This window comes from Herpailurus yagouaroundi, unplaced genomic scaffold, assembly GCF_014898765.1.
Source record: "Herpailurus yagouaroundi ecotype Mexico unplaced genomic scaffold, PumYag 139, whole genome shotgun sequence".
Classification (NCBI taxonomy): domain Eukaryota; kingdom Metazoa; phylum Chordata; class Mammalia; order Carnivora; family Felidae; genus Herpailurus; species Herpailurus yagouaroundi.
Window position 1 is genome coordinate 38,626,936 of NW_024412394.1, and position 24,109 is coordinate 38,651,044.

At 36.7% G+C, this 24,109-nt stretch overlaps 1 protein-coding gene across 1 annotated transcript in view; it reads left to right on the plus strand.

Annotated features, from left to right (window-relative positions):
* Positions 1-23,854, plus strand: part of MEI4 (meiotic double-stranded break formation protein 4) — a 211,033-nt gene extending 187,179 nt beyond the window's left edge. The window contains exon 5 of the mRNA XM_040473996.1: positions 22,496-23,854. Coding sequence (XP_040329930.1) covers positions 22,496-22,756 — 261 coding nt within the window. The 3' untranslated portion in view covers positions 22,757-23,854. The remainder of the gene's footprint in view (positions 1-22,495) is intronic.
* Positions 23,855-24,109: the final 255 nt, after the last annotated feature.

The following is a 24,109-nucleotide window of genomic DNA, read 5'->3' on the forward strand; positions in this document are numbered from 1 at the left end:
GCTGGCAGGTGTACATGGAAACAGATTTGCTAAAGCCAAGGATGTGCCCTGCCCCCAACATCCTTTCCCTATACTGCTAAAGCCACAATCTTGCCAGCCCCAGTGTTCTTTCTTGGCTTCACTAAAGCCATGGGTGTGCCCTTCTCCCAGCACTCTTTCCTGGCCTTGCTAAAACCCCAAGTGTGCTTCACCTGAGTGCTCTTCCCCTGCATCACAAAAGCTGTAGACATGCCCTGTCCTCAACAATCTCCTGCAGTATTGCTAAGGCTAATGGGAAAGCATAGTCCATACATGGGGTGCCCCTCAATTACCTGGCTCTGGTAGCTAGAGGGGCTTGTATTCCTGGGCTGCATGGGACTAACAATTGGAAAGACAGTTCTGGGCAAGTTACCACACCAGGACAATACACAGACAGCAACAGGAACATCCCCAGTCTGCCTTTGAAAAAGGCGCATTTCATTGTCCTGGAGTTTCAGTTTCAGGGACATGCTTCAGCTTTGCTGCACATTTAGAGGCTACAGAGGCACTCTCAGGGAATCTAGGCAGAGAGACACCATCTTTGTGTCCTCTATTATCCTTGTCACAGTTCACTGGTATCTCACAGAAAGGAGCTTTACTCGACTAAAGCCCTGTTTCCTGCAACTGTCACTCAGAGGAGAGTCCAGGAGATCTGGAGGTCATCAGATTGCAATTCCATAGGACTTTGCATATTTGCACACTTTAAAAGCTGCTACCTACAAGGAATCACTCTCCTCTGTGCCTGGTAACTGTGTATCCACAGGAGCGGGATTGATGCCGAGGAACAGACAGCCCCTCCTCCAGACCAGCGCTGCTGCATTGCCTGATTTAACTCTCAGACAATTCTTATTATATATATAATATACTCTTCCTTCCTTTTCTCCTTCTTCTCTCATCCCTCCTCTAGTCTGGTTATTCTTGTTGTTGGTTTGTTTAAGCAGACATATTTAATCTATTGTCTTTATACATGTTCTACACCTTTTTCTTTATTTTCCCTTCTCTCTCACTGGATCAAGCCATATAATTTATCTGGTCAATTTTCTTTTCTTTTCTTTTTCTCCGCCTCTGTCATTTCTCTCTTTGTATGGGACAAGGCCTCTTCCATCGGCACCACCTCCACCCTATTATTTACTTGTAGCTGATGTTAACTGGGGGTTTGGGGTGTTTTTTTAATTATTATTTGTGTGTGTGTGTGTGTGTGTGTGTGTGTTTGTCTTCCTTTCCAGGGCTACTTCAACGAGCAAATCAAAGCACACCTGATGGAGGGTCCAAAACATCACTATGAGGAGAGAAAGTAACCAAAGTCACAACAACAGAGAGCAAATAACACACTCCCAAAAAACACCTCCTGAAGGGCCAGGCCCTAGACAGTGTATATTAAAGAGGACAGTGACCCCTCTTTAATAAAGTAGTGTTCACAGGTGCAGGACACATAAGAAGTTTTAAAACACATAAGGGACAGAAAACTAGCCAAAATGACAAAATCAAAGAATTCTCCTCAAAAGAAATTCCAGGAAGAATGACAGCTAAAGAATTGATCAAAACAGATATAAACAATATAACTGAACAAGATTTAGGATAATAATCGTAACATTAATCACTGGGCTTGAAAAAGCATAGAAGACAGCAGAGAATCTATTGCTGCAGAGATCAAGGAACTAAAAATAGGATGAATGAAAAAATGTTATAAATGAGGTGCAAAATAAACTAGAGGCAATGACAGTGAGAAATGAAGAGGCAGAGGGGAGAATAGGTTAAATAGAAGATAAAATTATGGAAAAAGAGGAAGCTGAGAAAAAGAGAGATAAAAAAATTCTACACCACAAGGGGAGAATTAGTTCCAGAAGAAGAAGAAGAGAGAGAGAAAGGGGAAGAAGGTGTACTTCAACAAACAATAGCTGAGAATTTCCCCAATCTGGGAAAAGAAACAGACATCAAAATCCAAGAGGCACAGAGAACTCCCTTCAGATGTAACTTGAATCAATTTTCTGCATGACATATCATAGTGAAAGTGGCAAAATACAAAGATAAAGAGAATTCTGAGAGCAGCAAACAGGGCTTAACCTACAAGGGTAGACACATAAGGATAGTAGCAGACCAATCTACTGAAACTTGGCAGGCCATAAAGGAGTGGCAGGAAATTTTCAATGTGCTGAATAGGAAAAATATGCAGCCATGACTCCTTTATCCAGCAAGCCTGTCATTCAGAATAAAAGGAGAGATAAAGGTTTTCCCAGACAAACAAAAACTGAAGGAATTCATCACCACTAAATCAGCCCTACAAGAGATCCTAAGGGGGACTCTGTGAGTGGAATGTTACAAAAGCACAAAGGACGAGAGACATCACTACAAGCATGAAACCTAGAGATAACACAATGATTCTAAATCCCTATCTTTCAATAATAACACTGAATATAAATGGACCAAATGCTCCAATCAAAAGACATAGGGTATCAGAATGGATAAAAAAAAAAAAAAAAAACAAGCCCCATCTATTTGCTGTCTACAAGAGACTCATTTTAGACCTGTGGACACCTTCAGATTGAAAGTGAGGGGATGGAGAACCATCTATCATGCTACTGGAAGTCAAAAGAAAGATGGAGTAGCCATACTTATATCAGACAAAGTAGACTTTAAAGGCTGTAACAAGAGGTGAAAAAGAACATTGTATCATAATTACAGGGTCTATCCATGAAGAAGAGCTAACAATTATAAATATCTATGCACCAAATACAGAGGCACCCAAATATATAAAACAATTAATTACAAATGTAAGCAATATTTTATTGGTAAGAATGTAATAATTGCAGGGGACTTTAATACTCCACTTATAGCAGTGGACGGATCATCTAGACAGAAAATTAAGAAACAGTAGCCCTAAATGATACACTGGACCAGAAGGACTTGACAGATATATTCAGAACTTTTCCTCCTAAAGCAGCATAATACACATTCTTCTCAAGTGCACATGGAACATTCTCAAAGATAGATCACATACTGGGACACAAAATACCCCTCAATAAACATAAAAGAAATGAGATCATACCATGCACACTTTCAGATCACAGTGCTATGAAACTTGAAATCAACCACAGGAAAAAGTTTAGAAAACCTCCAAATGTATGGAGGTTAAAGAACATCCTACTAAAGAATGAGTGGGTCAACCAGGCAATTAGAGAAGAAATTTAAAAATATAGGGAAACAAATGAAAATGAAAACATGACAGTCGAAACACTTTGGGATGCAGCAAAGGTAGTCCTAAGAGAAAAATACATTGCAATCCTGGCCTATCTCAAGAAATAAGAAAAATCCCAAATACAAAATCTAACAGCACACCTAAAGGAACTAGAAACAGAACAAGAAAGGAACCCCAAAGCCATCAGAAGAAGAGAAATAATAAAGATCAGAGCAGAAGTAATATAGAATAAAAAAAAAAAACCAGTAGAACAGATCAATAAAACTAAGAGCTGGGTTTTTTTTTTTTTTGAAAAAATGAAATTGATAAACCCTTAGCCAGACTTCTCAAAAAGAAAAGAGAACTGACCCAAATAGATAAAATCATGAATGAAGATGGATTTATCACAACCAATCCCTCAGAAACATGAGCAATTATCAGACAATACTGTGAAAAATTATATGCCAACAAACTGGACAACCTGGAAGAAATGGACAAATTCCTAGACATCCACACACTACCAAAACTCAAATGGGAAGAAATAGAAAATATGAACAGACCCGTAACTAGTGAAAAAATTGAATCAGTATTCAAAAATCCCCCAACAAATGAGTCCTGGGCCAGATGACTTCCCAGGGGAATTCTACCAGACATTTAAAGCAGGGTAAATACCTATCCTTCTCAAGCTGCTCAAAAAAGTAGAAACATAAGGAAAAATTCTGGACTCATTCTATGAAGCCAACATTACCTTGATTCCCAAACCAGATAGACACCCTACAAAAAAGGAGAATTACAGGGCAAGATCCCTGATGAACATCAATGCAGAAATTCTCAACAAGATATTAGCAAATTAAATTCAACAGCATATAAAAAGAATTATTCACCATGATCAAGTGAGATTCATTCCTGGGTTGCAGGGCTGGTTCACTATTTGCAGATCAATCAATGTGATACATCACATTAATAAAAGAAAGGATAAGAACCATATGATCCTGTCAATAAATGCAAAAAAGCATTTGGCAAAATACAGCATCCTTTCTTAATAAAACCTTCCAGAAAGTTGGCGTAGAAGGAACATACCTAAACATCATAAAAGCCATATATGATAAGCCCACAGCTAATATCATTCTCAATTGGGAAAAATGGAGAGCTTTCACCCTGAGATCAGGAACATGACAGGGATGTCCACTTTCACCACTGTTGCTTAACATAGTGTTGGAAGTCCTATCCTGATCACTCAGACAACAAAATGAAATAAAAAGCATCAAAATTATCAAAGAAGTCAAACATTCACTTTTCACAGATGACATGATACTCTACATTGAAAACCTGAAAGACTTCACCAAAATCCTGCTATAACTGAAACATGAATTCAGCAAAGTTGCAGGGTACAAAATCAATGTACAGAAATTGGTTGCATTTTTATACACCAATAGTGAAGAAAAAGAGAAATCAAGAAACTGATCCCATTTATAATTGCACCAAGAACCATAAAATACCTAGGAATAAACCTAACCAAAGATGTAAAAGACCTGTGTGCTGAAAAATATAGAAAGCTTATGAAGGAAATTGAAGAAGACACAAAGAAATGGAAAAAACATTCCATACTCATGGATTGGAAGAATAAATATTATTAAAATGTCAATACTATCCAAAGCAATCTACACATTCAATGCAATCCCAATCAAAATTGTACCGACATTCTTCTCAAAGCTAGAACAAACAATCCTAAAATTTGTATGGAACCACAAAAGACCCCAGATAATCCAGAGCAATCTTGAAAAAGAAAACCAAAGTGGGAGACGTTACAACCCCAGACTTAAGCCTCTACTACAAAGCTGTAATCATTAAGATGGTATGGTATTGGCACAAAAACAAACACATAGACCACTAGAATAGAATAGAGAACCCAGAATTGGTCCCACAAATGTATGGCCAACTCATCTTTGACAAAGCAGGAAAGAATATCCAATGGAATAAAGACAGTCTCTTCAGCAAGTGGTGCTGGGAAAACTGGACAGCAACATGTGGAAGAATGAACCTGTACCACTTTCTTACACCATACACAAAAATAAACTCAAAATGGATGAAAGACCTCAATGTAAGACAGGAAGTCATCAAAATCCTCGAGGAGAAAGCAGGCAAAAACCTCTTTGATTTTTCCTGCAGCACCTTCTTACTCAACACGTCTCTGGAGGGAAGGGAAACAAAAGCAAAAATGAACTACTGGGGACCTTGTCAAAATAAAAACTTCTGCACAGCAAAGGAAGCAATCAGAAAAACTAAAAGGCAACTGACTGAATGGGAGAAGGTATTTGTAAATGACATATCAGATAAAGGGTTATTATCCAAAATCTACAAAGAACTTATCAAACTCAACAGACAAAAAACAAATAATCCAGTGAAGAAATGGGCAAAAGACATGAATAGACACTTCTCCAAAGAAGACATCCACATGGCCAGCCAACACAGGAAAAAATGCTCAACATCACTTATCATCAGGAAAATACAAATCAAAACCACAATGAGATACCACCTCACACCTGTCAGAATGGCTAACATTAACAATTCAGGCAACAACAGATGTTGGTGAGGATGCAGAGAAAGAGGATCTCTTTTGCATTGTTGGTGGGAATGCAAGCTGATGCAGCCACTCTGGAAAACAGTATGGAGGTTCCTCAAAAAACTAAAAATAGAACTACCCTAGTACCCAGCAATTGCACTACTAGGCACATGCACCCCCATGTTTATAGCAGCACTATCAACAATAGCCAAAGTATGGAAAGAGCCCAAATGTCCGTCGATGGATGAATGGATAAAGAAGATGTGGTATATATGTATACAATGGAGTATTACTCAACAATAAAAAAAGAATGAAATCTTGTCATTTGCAACTATGTGGATGGAACTGGAGGGTATTATGCTAAGTGAAATTAGTCAGAGAAAGACAAAAATCATATGACTTCACTCTTATGAGGACTTTCAGAGACAAAACAGATGAACATAAGGGAAGGGAAACAAAAATAATATAAAAACAGGGAGGGGGATAAAATAGAAGAGACTCATAAATATGGAGAACAAACTGAGGGTTGCTGGAGGGGTTGTGGGAAGGGGGATGGGCTAAATGGGTAAAGGGGATTAAGGAATCTACTCCTGAAATCATTGCTTCACTGTATGCTAACTAATTTGGATATAAATTTTAAAAAATAAAAAGTAAAGTTAAAAAAAATTTATCTTAATAAAGATGGTCCTGACTTAAAAAAAATATTTTGAGGCAAAACATTGCTGTTGTTCTAGTTGTCTTTACTTTTTGTAGTTCTGAGGCCAATGTAGGACAAAATAATTGTCATAATTATTGATGATTTAAATAAATAAACAGGGTGAAATTAAATTAAAAAATAAATGTTAAAAAAAGAATCTCACATTAACAATCTAACTTTACAACTAAAAATGCTAGAAAAAGAATAACAAATGAAGGCCAAAATTAGTAAAATTAAGGAAATAATAAAGATCAGACAGAAAATAAATGAAATTGAGACAAAATAAAATAATAGAAAAGAATGAAAATTAAACCTGGTTCTTTGAAAAGATAAACAAATGAACAAACCTTTATCTAGGCTCAGCAAGAAAAAAGAGAGAGTTCAAATAAATAACATCAGAAATGAAAGAAAGTTCCAACTGATACTACAGATATACAAAGGATAATAAGAGACTACTATGAACAATTACACAGCAACAAATTGGACCACCTAAAAGAAATAGATAAATTTCTAAAAATATACAGTCTTCTAAGACTGAATCACAAAGAAATAGAAAATCTGAAAAGACTAATTATTAGTAAGAGGATTGAATCAGTAATCAAAACCTCCGAACAAGCAAAAGTCCAGGACCAGACAGCTTTAGTGGTGAATACTACAAAATTTTCAAAGAATGATTAATACTAATCCTCTCAAACTCTTCCAAAAAAATAGAAGAGGAGGGAACTCTTCCAGACTCATTTTTTCTTTTTGTTTTTTTTCTTTTCTTTCTTTTCTTCTCTTTTTTCTTTAAAAAAATGTTTTTAGGGGCGCCTGGGTGGCACAGTCGGTTAAGCGTCCGACTTCAGCCAGGTCACGATCTCGCGGTCCGTGAGTTCGAGCCCCGCGTCAGGCTCTGGGCTGATGGCTCAGAGTCTGGAGCCTGTTTCCGATTCTGTGTCTCCCTCTCTCTCTGCCCCTCCCCCGTTCATGCTCTGTCTCTCTCTATCCCAAAAATAAATAAACGTTTAAAAAAAATTTTTTTTAAAATGTTTTTAACATTTATTCATTTTTGAAAGGCAGAGAGAGACAGAATGCAAATGGGGGAGGGGCAGAGAGAGAGGGAGACATAGAAACAGAAGCAGGCTCCAGGCTCTGGGCTGTCAGCACAGAGCCTGATGTGGGGCTCGAACTCATGGACCACGAGATCATGACCTGAGCCGAAGTCGGCCACTTAACCGACTAGGCCACTCAGGCACCCCTTTTTTTCTTTTTTTTAAACAATATAGTGATTCAACAGTTCTATACACAGTGCTCATTGTGGTAAGTGTACTCTTTAGTCCCTATCCCCTGTTTCACCCATCCCCCTTTCTACCTCCCTCTGGTAACCATTAGTTTGTTCTCTATAGTTAAGAGTCTGTTCCTTGGTTTGTCTCTCTTTTTTCCCTTTGTTCATTTGTTTTGTTTCTTTCATTCCACATGAGTGAAATCATATGGTATTTGTCTTTCTCTGATTTACTTCACTTAGCAATATATTGTCTAACTCCATCCATATTGTTGCTCTTCCAGACTCACCTTACAAGGCTAAAACCAGACAAGGATACCACATGCCACAAATTAGAGGCCCATATCCCTTAGGAAATTAGATACAGAAGTTCTCAATAAATATATTGGCAAACTGAATTCAATAACATATTAACAAGATCATACACTAGGATCAAGTGGGATTTATTCCAGGCATGCAAGGGTGGCTCAGCATCTATAAATCAATGTGATATATCACATTAATCAAATGAAGGGTAAAAATCTTACGATCAGTTTATTAGATGACAAAATTCACCATCCATTTATGGGGAAAAAAAACCTCTCAACACTGAATATAAAGAAAACATACCTCAACATAATAAAGGCCATATATACCAAATCCACAGCAAACATCCTACTCAGTGGTGAAAAGCTAAAAGCTTTTCCCTGAAAACAATGATGCCCATTCTTGCTATTTTTATTTAACCTAATACAGGAAGTTCTAGCCAGAGCAGTTAGACAAGAAAAAAATAAAAGCATTCGAATTGGAAATAAAGAAGCTAAAACTGTCACTATTTGCAGGTCACATGATACCATATACAGAAAACACTAACAACTCCACCAAAAACAAACAGAAACCAAAACTGTTAGAATAATAAATGAATTAGGTAGTGTTGCAAGATGCAAAATTAATATGCAGAAATCTGTTGCATTTCTATACACTAACATGAACTATTAGAGAAATTTAGATAACAATCCCATTTACAATTGCATCAAAAAGAATAAAATACCTAGGATAAATTTAATGAGGGGAAAGACCTATACATTTAAAACTCTAAGACACTGATGAAGGAAATTGCAGATGGCACAAATAAATAGAATATTCCATGCTTATGGATTAGAAGAATTAGTATTTTCAAAATGTCCATACTACCCAAAACAATCTACAGATTCAGTGTAATCCCTATCAAAATTCCAATGGCCTTTTTCACAGGACTAGAGCAAATAATTCTGAATTTTGTATGGAACAACAAAAAACCTCAAATAACCAAAGCAATCTTTAGAAATACAAACAAAGCTGGAGGTATCATGCTCCCTGATTTCAAACCATATTACAAAGCTATAGTAATCGAAACAGTATGGTATTGGCATAAAATAGACACTAGATGAATGGAACAGAATAGGGTGTCCAGAAATAAATCCATGAATATGTGCATGGATATATTTGTTATATAATTTATGACAAAGGAGCCAAGAATATACAATGGGGAAAGAAGAGTCTCTTAAGTGCTTTGGAAAAACTGGACAGCCACATGCAGAAGAATGAAACTGAACCACTATCTTACACCATACACAAAAATTAATTCAAAGTGAATTAAAAACTTGAACATCAGACCTGAACCATATAACTCTTAGAAAAAGAATTATGTAGTAAGCTCCCTGACACAGCCTTGGGAATGATTTTTTGAATCTGACACCTCAAACAAAAGCAACAAAAGCAAAAATAAACAAATGGGACTACATAAAACTAAAAAGCCTCTGCACAGTAAAGGAAACCATCAATAAAATGAAAAGACAATCTAGTGAATGGGGTAAAATGTTCACAAAAAATATACCTGATAAGGGATTAAGGTCCAAAATATACAAAGAACTCAGACAACTCAATAGTGGAAAAAAAAACACGCAAATAGTCCAAGTAAAAATGGATAGAGTATCTGAATAGATGTTTTTCAAAGAAGACATACACATAGCCTATAGGTAAATGAAAAGATGCTCAACATCACTAATTATCAGGGAAATGCAAAATAAAATCTTAATGGGATGTCTCTTCACACCTGTCAGAATGGCTATTACCAAAAAGACAAAAATAACAAGTGTTACCAAGAATGTAGAGAAAAGGGAATGCTTAGTGCACTCTTGGCGTAAACGTAAATTATAGAACCACCATATGACCCAGCAATTCTGCTTCTGGGTATTTATCTAGAGAAAATGAAAACATGAATTTGAAAAGGTATATGCAGCTTCACGTTCGCTGCAGAATTATATACAATAGCCAAGGTATGGAAACAATCTAAGTGTTCATTGATGGATAAATGGATAAAGAAGAGGAAGAAGATGTGAGATATATAGACAGGCATGCACGCATGCGCCCGCGTGCGCGCGCGCACGCGCGCACACACACACACACACACACACACACACACACACACACACAGAAATACTATTTAGCCATTAAAAAAATCTTGCCATTTGCAGTAACCTGGATAGACCTTGAAGACATTATGGTAAGTGAAGTAATTGAGCCAAAGAAAGACAAATACCATATGATCTCACTTACATGTGGAATTTAAAAAACAAAATCTCACAGATACAGAGAACAAATTAGTGCTTGACAGAAGCATGAGGTGGTGAGTTGGTAAAATGGGAAAAGCAGGTCCAAAGTATAAACCTCTAGTTGTAAAATAGATGAGTCCCGGGGATGTAATGGATAGCATGTTGGCTAAAGTTTATAATACAATATTGCATATTTGACTGTTGCTAAGAGAGCAAATCTTAGAAATCCTCATCAAAGAAAAAAAATTTGCTGTAAGTATATAAGGATGGATGTTAACTAGACTTATTGTGATTTTTCACATATATATAAAAATCATATTACATTGTACACCTGAAACAAATATAATGTTATATGCCAGTTATACCTCAATTTATAAAAGTGTGAAATATGAGGGGGAAATCCTGTGAAATTTATGTTTATATTTTTGTGACCTCCTTAGATCTTATGCATACCTTCACATAATGTGGCTTAACTTCAAGACAAACTAGTGTATTCCAATTCAGTTCAGTTCTGGTGCTAATTACCTGGAATTACTGTAAACCCCATGGGTTAGAGGTATAGTCCCCATCAAGACTGCCCCAACTTCAGATGCCAGCCCCAAGTTCATGGGCCTCCAGGCTATCTGTACTTCTGACCAACTTGCTACAAATGTGGATGAATTCCTACTACCTCCTTAAGATTCAATAATTTACTAGAATAACTCACAAAACTCAGGAAATTTCATTTTAATTACAAAGGATACAAATCGGGTCAATTGTAGAGACACATAGCACAAGGTCTAGGAGAATCCTGAACACAGAGCTTATGTGCTCTCTTTTCATGGAATACAGGTGCAGCACCCTTTTGGTATATCAGTGTGTTCACCAATAAGGAAGATCCACTTAGTATCATTTTCCAGAGTTTTTACTGGAGAGTCATTATGTAATGAATGATTGACTCACTGGACACATGACTGAATTCAGTCTCCATCCACTCCCCTCCGCAAAGGCCAGGCTGGCTTCATGCCCCAATTCTCTAAATACATGGTTGGTGTTTCAGGTGATAGCCCCTTCTTGTTAGCGTAATCTCAAGTGTGAGCTATAGGCCCACTATAAGAAACAAAAACACACCTATCGGTAAGGAAATTGTGAGGATTTATAGGATGTCTTCCAGGAATGAGGTACAAAGACCAAATTCTTCATTTTATAATACATGCTTACCAAATTGTTTTACTACGCTTTTATGAAAAATAACGTACCTTTAAGCCAAAGTTCTTTTTTTTTATGAGAGCCTATGCAGGTTTTCCCATAATTGCTTCAAAACTATGTACATAAAATGGTATTGTTGCCAAGATATTATATATACTCTCATGGATCAGTAAAGTATGTAATTATGTTCATATTAATTATATGCAATTGTATACACATACAAATATATTTATGCATGTGTGTATGTATATACACACATTTTCCTAAAATAGTTGTATATATACTTTGGGTACTCTTTGTCTCTAAATGAGTTTTCTTAAAACTGTATCTTTAAAAAGATAATACCAATAAACTTTCTAGTATACTTGAGAAGAGTAACTTTCATAGTAATTTTCTCTGGGTAATCCCAGAAACATATTAAAGTTAGGCTAAAATAGATAATGTTATTTGATGGTACATCATATCATCTAAGATCATTAGAAAAATTAAGTATCCTGCATAAAAAAATTTTCCCACATGAACAAGATACTTTTTAAATTTTTGAATTTCCTCTGGCAGCATTTCCTGCTCTGCCCTTGTAACCTTGAGAATTAGCTCATGGTATGAGTTGAGAAGATCCAAGTGAGGACCCAGTGACCCTCCTGCGGAGTCACATGCACAGTCTACCAGGAATAGTTTCCTGGTAGCTGTTTCACTGGCTCAGGGACTGCAAATTCCAGGATTTTTGTTGTTTGGAAATTAGACATCCTGATAAGTGGGGCTTTATTCCCCCAAAAGTAGAGCATTTTATGAGAACCTGTGTATTCCCTTATGCATGAGACATTGTGAATTAGAGTACTAAAAAGCTTTTGAATAAAATACTCATTTTTTTTTCTTTCTGAAGCCCCTTTCTTTAAATATTTGGAGGGTTTTGTTGTATTAGTAAATATATCATCTTAAAGCTTTAATGTCAGTGTTATATCAGATCCATTTGAATTTGAATAAAGAATTTATCACTCTTCTAATGTTAGCAGCATAGTTCCTAAAAAAGGTAAAATTTTTGGAATTTCAGATTCAAACTAAAAAATATAATTACATTTAAAATGTAGTCAATGTTTATTTTAAACATGTCTTTGAAATTAACCAATGATAGTCAACTTATTGGGAACATTATTTTTTTCTGAAAATAGTTGCTTATAAAGCATGTATCCAAGTCCCTACATTATTGGTTAAGTGTGCTAATTGATACGTCTTCTAAATGCAAGTATCTCCCCAGAATATTTGATTTTAATTTTGTAATATGTATCTGAAAAAGACAAGAAACACTTTACACACCTGCATATTATATGCATAATAAATTATTCTACTACTTATTTTATTTCCACTGCATTTAAGTAACTATGTGAATTTCCCATCATGTATTTCATTTCCCTTGTAAGCCATTGCTATTTAATTTTCCAAGCAGTAGCACTTAGAATTCTCCATTAATATTATTTGCTGAGTGCATTCTTCACCTTGTTTTTTATTGTAATCTACTTAACAGCAATGCCACTATCATAATGCTGTGGACCTAACATTCTTATACTCTATATCACATTATATTGTGATTGTTTATGTATTTAACTCCACCTTGAATTGTGATGCCCAAAGGATATGAAGCCATATTTCCTGTCATTTTTTGTAAATTCCATCCATATTGTGGTTGGCAGTAGTTACTGAGGAAATGTTATTTGAACAAGAGAGCCAATGGAAGCCTAAGTTCTCTGTTCTGTACTTCACACACACCCCCATCTGTCATCAGATAGTGACTCTCACATGCTCCTAACATAAGAAGGCTTCCTATAGGGTCACCTAGCATTTTTATGACAGATAAACTTCCCCAGCAGCATCTCACCACGAAGATTATGAAAATAGTTAAACCGGAAAAGCTATCTCATAGTTTGAAATCTAGTTCCTTCTTCTAAGCATTCTGCATTACATGTGGATCTTTTCAAAAATTTCTCTAGAGTATCATCAGATAACAAAATTACAGTTGAGTGTGGAGAAGTATTTCATGTAGTAGAGAAAATAACAGTAAATGAATATATATATTAATAAAAATCAACTAGATATAAGGTAACATTTAAAATGTTATTAAACAATATCACATGGTTGTAGCATGACTGCTGTTTCTTTATTCAGAGATTATTTCTATTATGACATTTCTCTGTTCTTACAAGTAATTTATCACATTCATAAGCATACTTAAAAGGAGTAAATTTTTATGTAGGTCAATATATCTCAAAAAGCCTTATTTAAAAAAAATTTTTTTCAACGTTTATTTATTTTTGGGACAGAGAGAGACAGAGCATGAACGGGGGAGGGGCAGAGAGAGAGGGAGACACAGAATGGGAAACAGGCTCCAGGCTCTGAGCCATCAGCCCAGAGCCTGACGCGGGGCTCGAACTCACGGACCGCGAGATCGTGACCTGGCTGAAGTCGGACGCTTAACCGACTGCGCCACCCAGGCGCCCCAAAAAGCCTTATTTTAAAAAAAGGAGTTGGTTGATAGAAAGAAAGAAAGAAAGAAAGAAAGAAAGAGGAAAAGGAAAAGGAAAAGGAAAAGGAAAAGGAAAAGGAAAAGGAAAAGGAACAAGAATGTATTACTTTGCTCTAGGCCCAGGCTCCACTTCAACGATATAAAGTGTTCTTAAGAATACATAGTTTTTCCTCCATTGTGTTTCCAAACTTTTCTGTGTGTTGTACAGTTTCACTTAACCTTCGATATCAAGTTCTGATAAACTGGCTTCAGTGAATTAGTGGTGATACATATTGAAAATAGGAAGGAAGGGGCGCCTGGGTGGTGCAGTCGGTTAAGCGTCCGACTTCAGCCAGGTCACGATCTCGCGGTCCGGGAGTTCGAGCCCCGCGTCAGGCTCTGGGCTGATGGCTCAGAGCCTGGAGCCTGTTTCCCATTCTGTGTCTCCCTCTCTCTCTGCCCCTCCCCCGTTCGTGCTCTGTCTCTCTCTGTCCCAAAAATAAATAAAAACGTTGAAAAAAAAATTTAAAAAAAAGAAAATAGGAAGGAAAAAGGGATGAATGTGTTGACTTTTAATTTCTGTGATTCCAACCCTGTTCAGTTGGCCTTTGGTAGATAATTAGTAGATCACCTGAGGCCAATCAGATTTGGCTTTCAGTTTACAAACAAAATTATTGCAAAGGATCTGGTCACTATGAGCCCATCTTCTTGTTGTCATTGGTCTTGGGCTTTGGATCCAGTGCTCTTAAATACACACACGCATGCACACACACACACACACACACACACACACATGCACACACATTTCTTGCTTACTTTGGCTAATGTATCAAAGCTTAGATAAGCAGCCTCTAGGAAACTTTTTGCCTCTGGCTTTGTTTGTCCTGGCTAGGCAGTCATTGATGCTACTCCAACAAATCTGGCTCCCCCTGCCTTCTGCCTAGTTGGGTAGGTTTTGATGCTGTCTTGGATAATCTTTATTTAGACTCCTAAAGAAGAATGTTTCTTGTTGATTTTACCCCCGCTGGCAATTTGGACATTTGTTTTACATCAGTAATGGCCATCCGTTTTTAATATATATCGGACACTTCACCAATTTTTATTTCTTTTTCTCAAGCTCTATCTTAATTACATGATGGGAATGGCTTATCTTGGTGACACAGTGCATTGTCTCCCAAGAATAGTACTTTTGTGCTTCTTTATCTGTGCCTTCCTTCATGAAGCTAAGTATAAAACATTTAAGTTACAGTAGACCTCAAGGAACCAAATACACTGTTTAAGATTTTGTTAACATAGAGAACTGATTTGGCCCTTGACTGCACACACCAGTTAGTCTAGTCTGGTTCCACTGCCTTAGAGAAGGCTGAAGTATAGGGATTCTGCAGAGATTAATGACATCTTTTCCCCACACCCCTTTAAGCTTTCTGCCTCTCCCTGGCTTCAATACATATTCACCAGCCAAAAACAGAGGCCCCTGTGGTAGTAGCCAAACAGGTGTTTTACCTATGTTGATAATAACTTTCAAGTCATCTCTCCAAAAGGATCCTGCCATCCTCTTAGGAAGAAGTGAGCCTACAACATCATCACGACTAAACTCACTTCCTGACGTTCAGCGTCTTCTCATACCAGGTGATTCAGTTGTCTTTAGAGTGTTTTGTTTTTTTTAATATCCCTTATAGCATGCACTCTGCATTGGCATTATTTATTTACTTCTTTGTCTCCCTAGGGGCATACTAGGAATTTCTATAGAGGTACGCATCTTGTCTTATTCATCTCTATATCCGCAGCACTTATTATAGGGTATGGCACTTGAGAGAACGCAACAACTGCAATAGGACTGACAGAAGAGAGGGAGGAGTGCAAAGCAAGCAGAAACAAAATTGTAAAGTGCTAAGTACTCCCAGCTGAATTAGTCCTTAAAGAATTTAGCTGCTTTTATCCCAGTCTCTGAACCCTGTTCTTTCACTTAATAGACTCTTCTATTAATAACCAAATTGTCTGGTTTGTTCTGCTTTGTCAGAAACTACTGTGATAGAAGTCCAAATAGTAAATGATCTATTTGCCTCTCAAATGTACTTGAAAGAGATTTCCAGCCTTAGATTAAGTTTAATATTATGGCATAAAATGGTGACAACTTTCCTATGAATGGGATTGATGACCCCATAATTAAGGGAAAGAGCCTGAGAAAGCAGTGAGGATTCAATGTAAAAGTATTTAAAGTTGATTCAGGAAATCTGTTAGAACAGAAAAATGCCATCTCCATGTATCAGGAATTCTGTTTTTTTTTTTTAATTTTTTTAAAATGTTTATTTTTGCGAGAGAGATAGAGTGTGAGTGGCGGAGGAGCAGAGAGAGAAGGAGACCCAGAATCTGAAGCAGGCTCCAGGCTCTGAGCTGTCAGCACAGAGCCCGATGTAGGGTCGAACTCAGGAACCACGAGATCATGACCTGAGCTGAAGTCAGACACTTACCGACTGAGCCACCCAGGCATCCCAAGAATTCTGTATTCTTTATGTGAAGAAATCTGAGAAATAAAATCTATGTGGAATCTATCTTATCATATCCATCAATATACTTATTCTGATGGCCAAGAAAGTGATAAATCAGAGTCAAATCACAGGATATTTCCCCAGTGAAAAGTGCAAATATAAAAATTTTTAGTACCTTGGATTTAATCTATGATGTTATTGGGTTATTCACTAGAAGGAAAAATTATTAGGAATCAGAAACTCATTTTTACCAACTTGCCTCTAGGATAGACTTGAACAAGTTGATCTATTTCACACTAGTCAGATAATTGGAGAATATAACATTTTCAAAAAGACCGTCAAGCTGGGTGCTTAAATATCATGTCTTGTTAGGGAACTAGATAGAGGTAAGGGATTGGGCTGATGGACGTTTTTACAGTTGTTCACATCCCATAAGACTGCATTTAACCCACACTTAACACCTTCCTCAGGGCCTTCTAATATCAGAAAGGCTTTAAAATAATTATCACCCATTTTGGTTCCTCAGCATCACCCTTCTATGCAAAAAGGAATGCTCTGCTACAATTGTGGATGAACAACTTTCTTCATAGAGGAAAGTAGATGAAGACACATCCTTAGGTTCTTTACACAGCCCTAATGGAACAATTTGAAATGCTTCCAAAAATTGATCACAGTACAGTACTTGAGTAATACCAGTAGCCTTCTTCCAGGTGCAAAGTACCTTATGGATAGGGACTGTTTCTTTTTCACTTTGGGTAAAAACATAGTAATAATGATGGTGATGATAACAGATAATAGATAATACAGATGTGAAAATCTGTTTTAAATACGTAAGTATGCATGTGTGTCCTGTGCTGTGTTTTAAATATGTAATTTAATCTATTCTCTCAGCAACCCCAGGGAGGAGTTACCCTGGTTATTTCCAAGTTTTAGATGAGGAAAGTGAGGTTTAGTGAGATTAAATAACTTTCCCAGCTCACATAGCTCATAAATGGCAGAATTGAAATTTAATAAGCAATGAATATGTTTTCAATTGATGGTCTTCCTTTATCAAAAAAAAAAAAAAAGTTTTGCTTGATAAGATTCTATTTTCTCAAAGATCTCAACCCATAGGGGTCTTTGCCATATGTATTCTTGTTTGGAGTCAGCCTAGATCTTGTTGTCAAACAAATACAAATCATCCTTCCCCTTTCTGTGATTCTCGTCCAGATTCCTTGTACACTGTGGGCCATTTTCTTTTTCAGTCTGTTCATTTTGCTATTACTTTATTATATAATTTCAACCTTAAGAAACATATTTGAGAAAAGCAGGTACAATTGGCTAATGAGAAAATCATTTTTAAACAAGGCTCATAATGACATAATTTAATTTTTGTTGTGTATATGAAATTCATAAGTAGCTTTAAAGTTTTTTTTTTAACGTTTATTCATTTTTTTTTTTTTTTTTGAGAGACAGAGAGAGACAGAGCATGAGTGGAGGAGAAGCAGAGAGAGAGTCAGACACAGAATCCAAAGCAGGCTTCAGGCTCTGAGCTGGCAGCACAGAGCCCAATGCGGGGCTCAAACCCACTGACAGTGAGACCATGACCTGAGCTGAAGTGGGACGCCCAACCCACTGAACCACCCAAGTGCCCCCCTAAGTAGCTTTACGTATAAACCTTGCAGACATGAACTATTTCCCATGGGAAACAAGGCAAAAAGCAAGATTGCAAATGATGATAGTTTTAATAGTTTAGAGCTTTTTATCTATTACTCCCAAAATTAGAAATAGGCCCTTAAAACCAGTCTCCAGGATTCAATATTTTAGGCAGACAATCACACCATTATCTGAATAAAGCAAACTGGATTAATACCTATTGTATCCTTTTTACTCTTCTTTACCTGGCAATCTGATCAAAAGATGATTCACCGATCTGCACCCTCATTCCTTTTGAGCCCTGGCTCACAATTCATCTCTAGGAAATCTTCCCTAATTAACTGTACTCTGTTCTGATCGGCCTTTTTGCTTTATACACTTTCAGTACGGTCTGGCACCTAGCTTGTAGGGAACAGAAAAGCATATAACACAGTTTTTACGGAGACAAAGTTTTAAGTGAATGTGTGCTTCTACTGCAATCATGAGTGCATTGCTTTTATATGTACATACATTATATATACTGTGCATGTGATTCTCCTCCTCTGTTCTCAAGCACTGTTGGCTAGCACGGTGAGACTCAGGATTGTGCTGGGCCCCTAGCTAAGCACCGGCTTATTTGTCAGCTCTTCCGGTACGTTCTCCTGCTCTTCAGAAGCTGCAAGCTGCTTAGTAAACTGTTGATAGAGGGTTAACTTCATCCTCCTCATCTCCTTCACTGAAACCTACTGTCTTTTTTGCTTTCTAGTAGATAAAAAAGGCTAAGTTATTAAAACTCAAGGATAAGTTTCCCACTTAATTATCCATGGTGACAACTGACCTTTTCCTCCAAAGTATTATGTTTAATTCAGTCTGTTGGAGACTACCAATTTTAGTTGTACCTTACTTATTGCGTCTAATAAATTCTGGCATGAAGGATACAGAGCCAATGGTATATTTATATTCAATGAACATTTAATTTAACATTTTGGTTACTTGCCTGTACTCTTAGACTTGATTTTCTGCTCTGTAATGATCAGTTTTCTTCACCTCTTGTGCTTGTAGCAATAAGAAAACCATTGTGTTGTGTTTTTGCCCCTTCCGTACGTAACAGCATGTTTATTTCTGATAGTGTGAGACTTCACCTCTGCATACCTTTGACTAGCACACATAAATTATCATATGCTGCATTTAATGAACTATTACATTTTCATATTTTCAGTATTAAATATAAACATCCAAACTGTGAGCCACACCTCACATACACAGCACATTTTGTTACATCATCTGCTGTCAAGAACTGTGACTTTGTTATTGCCCCCTTAGGCAACTCTGTCCTTTCTGTGTCAGAGACAGCAGGAAGCAGGACCTACTCAAGGCAAAGAGACCTTCAGAGCTCCCTTCCTGCCTGAATGAAGTCTCAAGGTTCCAATTTTAAAAGATCAAAATGGAAGAAGGGGACCCCAGCATAGTGCAGGAAGGTACAGCCATCCTGCGAGGGGGTATTGAGCTGCACCTGGCCTCCAGAATCTGCCCCTTCTTACTGATCCATGGGTGACCCTCATCCTCAAGCCTACAGGATGGCCACTCTGCCTCCAGGCACTGCATGGCTATTTCCAAGCAGGAACAATGGTGAAGAGGGAAGCAAAGCTGCCTTCTACCAGACTTTGCCTTCCATTAAAGAGCTTTCCCAGAAGCTCCACCCTATTACTCATATTTACATCTCTTGGAACAGAATTAGCCTTAAAAGAGACTGGGAAAATATGCATTTTTAGGTGATCCATTGCCACTCTGAGTAAAACTGGGGTTCTGTTGATGAAAAGGAAGGGTAAAAGGGATATTTGATAAGCAAATAGCAGTGTCTGCTTCAAGAATAATTAGTCTCTACAAAAACAGGTTAACCTTGACTGAATTCCAACTAAAACAATAATTAAGAAACTGGCCTTAGTGTCTATAGCCTAACTTCAGAATCTACATTTTGAAGTGAAATTTAGCAGCATATAAAGAAAATTAATATTTTTTACCACTAGAAAAAATATTTAGAGACTTGAGCTTTCTTAAGCCCAGCTCGAGGATAGAAAAATAAATATAAGAATTGTTTCAATTCTGAAAATACTCTGCAAAAATATCTGGTGATTTTTTTTCTACCAGGAAGGTATTTTCCCTTTGGAATGTCTCCTATTATATAAAATGGGATTAAGAAGTAGTCATGGGACTCTCAAAGCTTCCTTTCAAGGCTCCTTAATTCTAAAAGACCTGGATAGAAAGACAGACTGATAGCATTTTATCAGATACACACAGCCATTTTGATCCTGTACTGGGGTCATTCAGTCTTTTGGCAGGATTTCAGGCAAAACACTTGAGTATTTTCCTAGTGGGCGAGCTCCACCTGTGTTGGGTATTTTCCAACACTGATGTGACTCAGTCCAGTTTAATGCTGAGAGTACAAAAATTACATCAAAATATAGTAAACTGTCGTCTTAATAGCATTTATTTTAGTTTTCATTCAGTTTAGACACTAATTCAGAAAATGCCTGAGCACATGATTAAGCAAAACAGGCAGCTGCCAGTGTGATGAAATTTGGGAACTCCAGGAAAGACCTCCCTGACAGACGTGCCCTTTTAGTCGTGTTGAGAGGAAAGGCCGCTAAGGCATGTTAGGTAAGTGCATGCTGTCCCTACAGAGAGGAGTTCATTTCAAAATAATATTCTATAACTGTCAATATCTTAAAGGAATGTATCAAATGATTTAGTATACGCATTTAGGATGTAGGTAGAACCCAAGACAGATAAATCCTGGTGAGAGTAAGAGCAAAGTCCAAAACAACATGACAGTCGGGATCCCAGTCCACCTGTAAGTAAAGTTGAACATGCCCAAAGTAAGAGTCCCAAAACCAATGGAAAGGTTTCAAGACACTCTCACTGCTTTACACTCTTGCCCTCAAATTGCCTGGGATACTATGGCCTTTATCAGAAGGGAGAATACATGTGTGTGTGAGTGTGTGCACATACGTGTGCGTGCACATGCATGCACATGCACACACATAACGGATTGTTATTCAGCTATCAAAAAATAATGAAATCTTGCCATTTGTGCCATGTGTGTACCTTGAGGGCAGTATGGTAGGTGACATAAGCCAGACAGAATAAAGGTAAATAGCATATAATGCAGTTATATGTGGGATATTTAAAAACAAAATAAAATTGAACCAAAACCAAAACCAAGCTCATGGATATACAGAACAGAGTGGTAGCTGCCTGAGGTAGGGGTTGGGAGGTGGCTGAAATGGGTGAATGGAATGAAAAGGTACAAATTTCCAGTTACAAAATGAATCTAAGTCATAGAAATATAATGTACAGAAATATAATGTACAAATATAATGTATACATAATGTATAATGGTGACTGTAGTTAATAATACTGTATTGCATATTTGAAAGTTGCTAGGAGAGTGGATCTTGAAAGTTCTCATCACAAGGGAAACAATTGGTAACTATGTATAGTGACAGATGTTAACTAGATTTACCATTTTGCAATGTATATAAATATCAAATCATTACCTTATGCCTGAAACATGTTATGTCAATTGCACCTCAATAAAAGAAAGTATCAGATATCTGTATATATTTAATTGTTTAAGGACCCCCCCTTGTTGAAGAATACATTCCTCTGAACTCTAAGAGAATGTCTCTTTTATGTATTATTAGAGTGGGTAGATTTGGGGAATGTTTCCAACACATGTCTCAATAAGCAAATGATAAAGCCAGTTGATATCTTAAAACTGATTTCTGTCTTCCCTCATGTTATGCTTTCCATTGTGCTTTTAGGCCTCACTTTGACTCATCCCACTTTCAACCATCTAGAGTCAAGTAATAACATCTACAAGACACATCCACATTTTCCCTCATGACCATGTATCCAATTCCACACAGTCTAATCCTATTCCTCCTTGATTTGTGTAGAATGAGATCATGTCTAGTCTTTTACAGATCATAACTGTTCTAGGACTGAGTTATACATTGAAATGTGTTCTTCAACCCTACCCATAAGCATCTTTGTGTTATCATTGGCAAGGGTGGCATGCATCGGAAGTCTTTATCACAACACTGAATTCAACACACAAGACATTGTCAAATATTCTCAGATTCACCTGAGTAATGAATTATAGGAGTAATACAGACAAGGGGTTTGGAGCTTTGTAATCCATTAAGAGAAATCATTCACCAAAATCATAAAGTTTTTGAAAAATAAAGAAAGTCCTCCCTTGTTCTCTCTCTCTCCATCCCAGTTAAAGGACAGGAAGACAGTTTTAAATGTATCAAGTATTTACTTTTTGTCTGAAAATTTAATATCTTTATTTGGCTTTGTCTGAGCTGAGCTACAACCAATATGTTTTTTAAAGGAGTTTGTTGTTTCTTTGTAGGTGCAAGCCAGTTATGTGACACACTATGAAAATATCTTCTCCCTGTTCTGGGTTCTGGAGCAGCTTCTTCAAAAGGAAACCAAAGAAGGCAACACTTCAGGTATAGGGCCTGAAGACCAAGAAATCCAGAAATTTCTTCAAAAGCATGATGAAACTATTTTCCAACTCTCTGATGCATTTCCTTTATTTACCTTTTATTTATGGAGACTAGGCATTCTCTTGAACTCAGTTGAAACTGTTGAAAATAACTCACCTCCTTAGCAATTTACTAAATGTCAGAAGCATACTGAAGTATGAAAATCTTCTGCTTAAAATATTTTCAATAATGTTTTTTAAATGAACATTTTAAATGGATCTCTAAACATAATCATTAATTCAATAGTTTTAAGTTGTGTATAAAAGATTATGAGTCCTATTTCTATACTAAAATCAGCCAGTTTCAGTTGAGAATGCCCTTATTTCCATGTAACTGTATTTTACAATATATTACTCAATATAGTCTAGCTCTATTATTCTCTATAGTGGACATTAATTGCCTATCTCATAAGTGATATTTACATTTTAAAAGATTTATATGTAATAGATACTAAAAGGGAACAGATCTTAAAAGTTTTGCTGCTTTATCGACACAGTCTTTAAGTGGTTATAAGTGAAATTTTAAACATTTTTTTACATAGTTTCACTTACATCATTGTCTATCATCTTAGAGGGAGTCATGTAGAAGAAGAGGCTTTTACATTTATAAACCTAATGCCCCTCAGTATCATAAAATCAACATATCTGTCAAGTCATCTGAAAGTACTAACTCATTGCTTAAAATGTTGTTTTCATTTTGTTTACTGTATATAATATTACTGTTATTAAAATGTAGTTAAACCATGTATTTTTAAGTCATTAATATTTTACAAATTTTTACAAATCTAACATCTGTCCAGAAATATACTTTAGACTTACTGAAAGTATATTTATACTTATTAAAAGTTTTAGTTGAATTTTCCAGTTACATCGACTTTATTTCAATTATTAAAATCATAACCAACTAGCTTAACAAGTACACATTATGCACTTTCCTATGGTGCAATTTAGGGCACAACAAATACAAATTTGCTTTCTTAATTATGTGTGATACTGCTTCATAAGTTAATTACCATTCTTAAATGCCACTGGTCTTTAAAAAAAACAATGTATAGGAAAGTATATCATCATCTACGACAGTTATTTTTGGAATTATTTCTAGCTTTGTAGAAAACTGTTTTTTTTATACTGAAACTCAACGTATGTACCATTCACCTATTGTTATGAAACAAACAACTACAAAATCTCAGTGGCATACAACAATAAATATTTATTTCTCAGGTGTCTGTGGGTCAGTCATTTGGGGATCGGCTCATCTGAACTGGGCTCTGTTGGAAAGCTCTTCTTGCGTTGCAGACCCCCCTGGGCTAGGTTATTTATTATAAATTGGACTTTGGTCTCTTCCTTTGTTCCTACTCTGGGGCCCAGGTTAAGAGGGAGGCAGCTACTCAGGGCAGCAACTCAGGTCTTCTGTGGCAATGACAGATTGGTGAAAGGAAAGGGCTAGGTTGAGAAAGTTACACTCATCTGTCTACATGC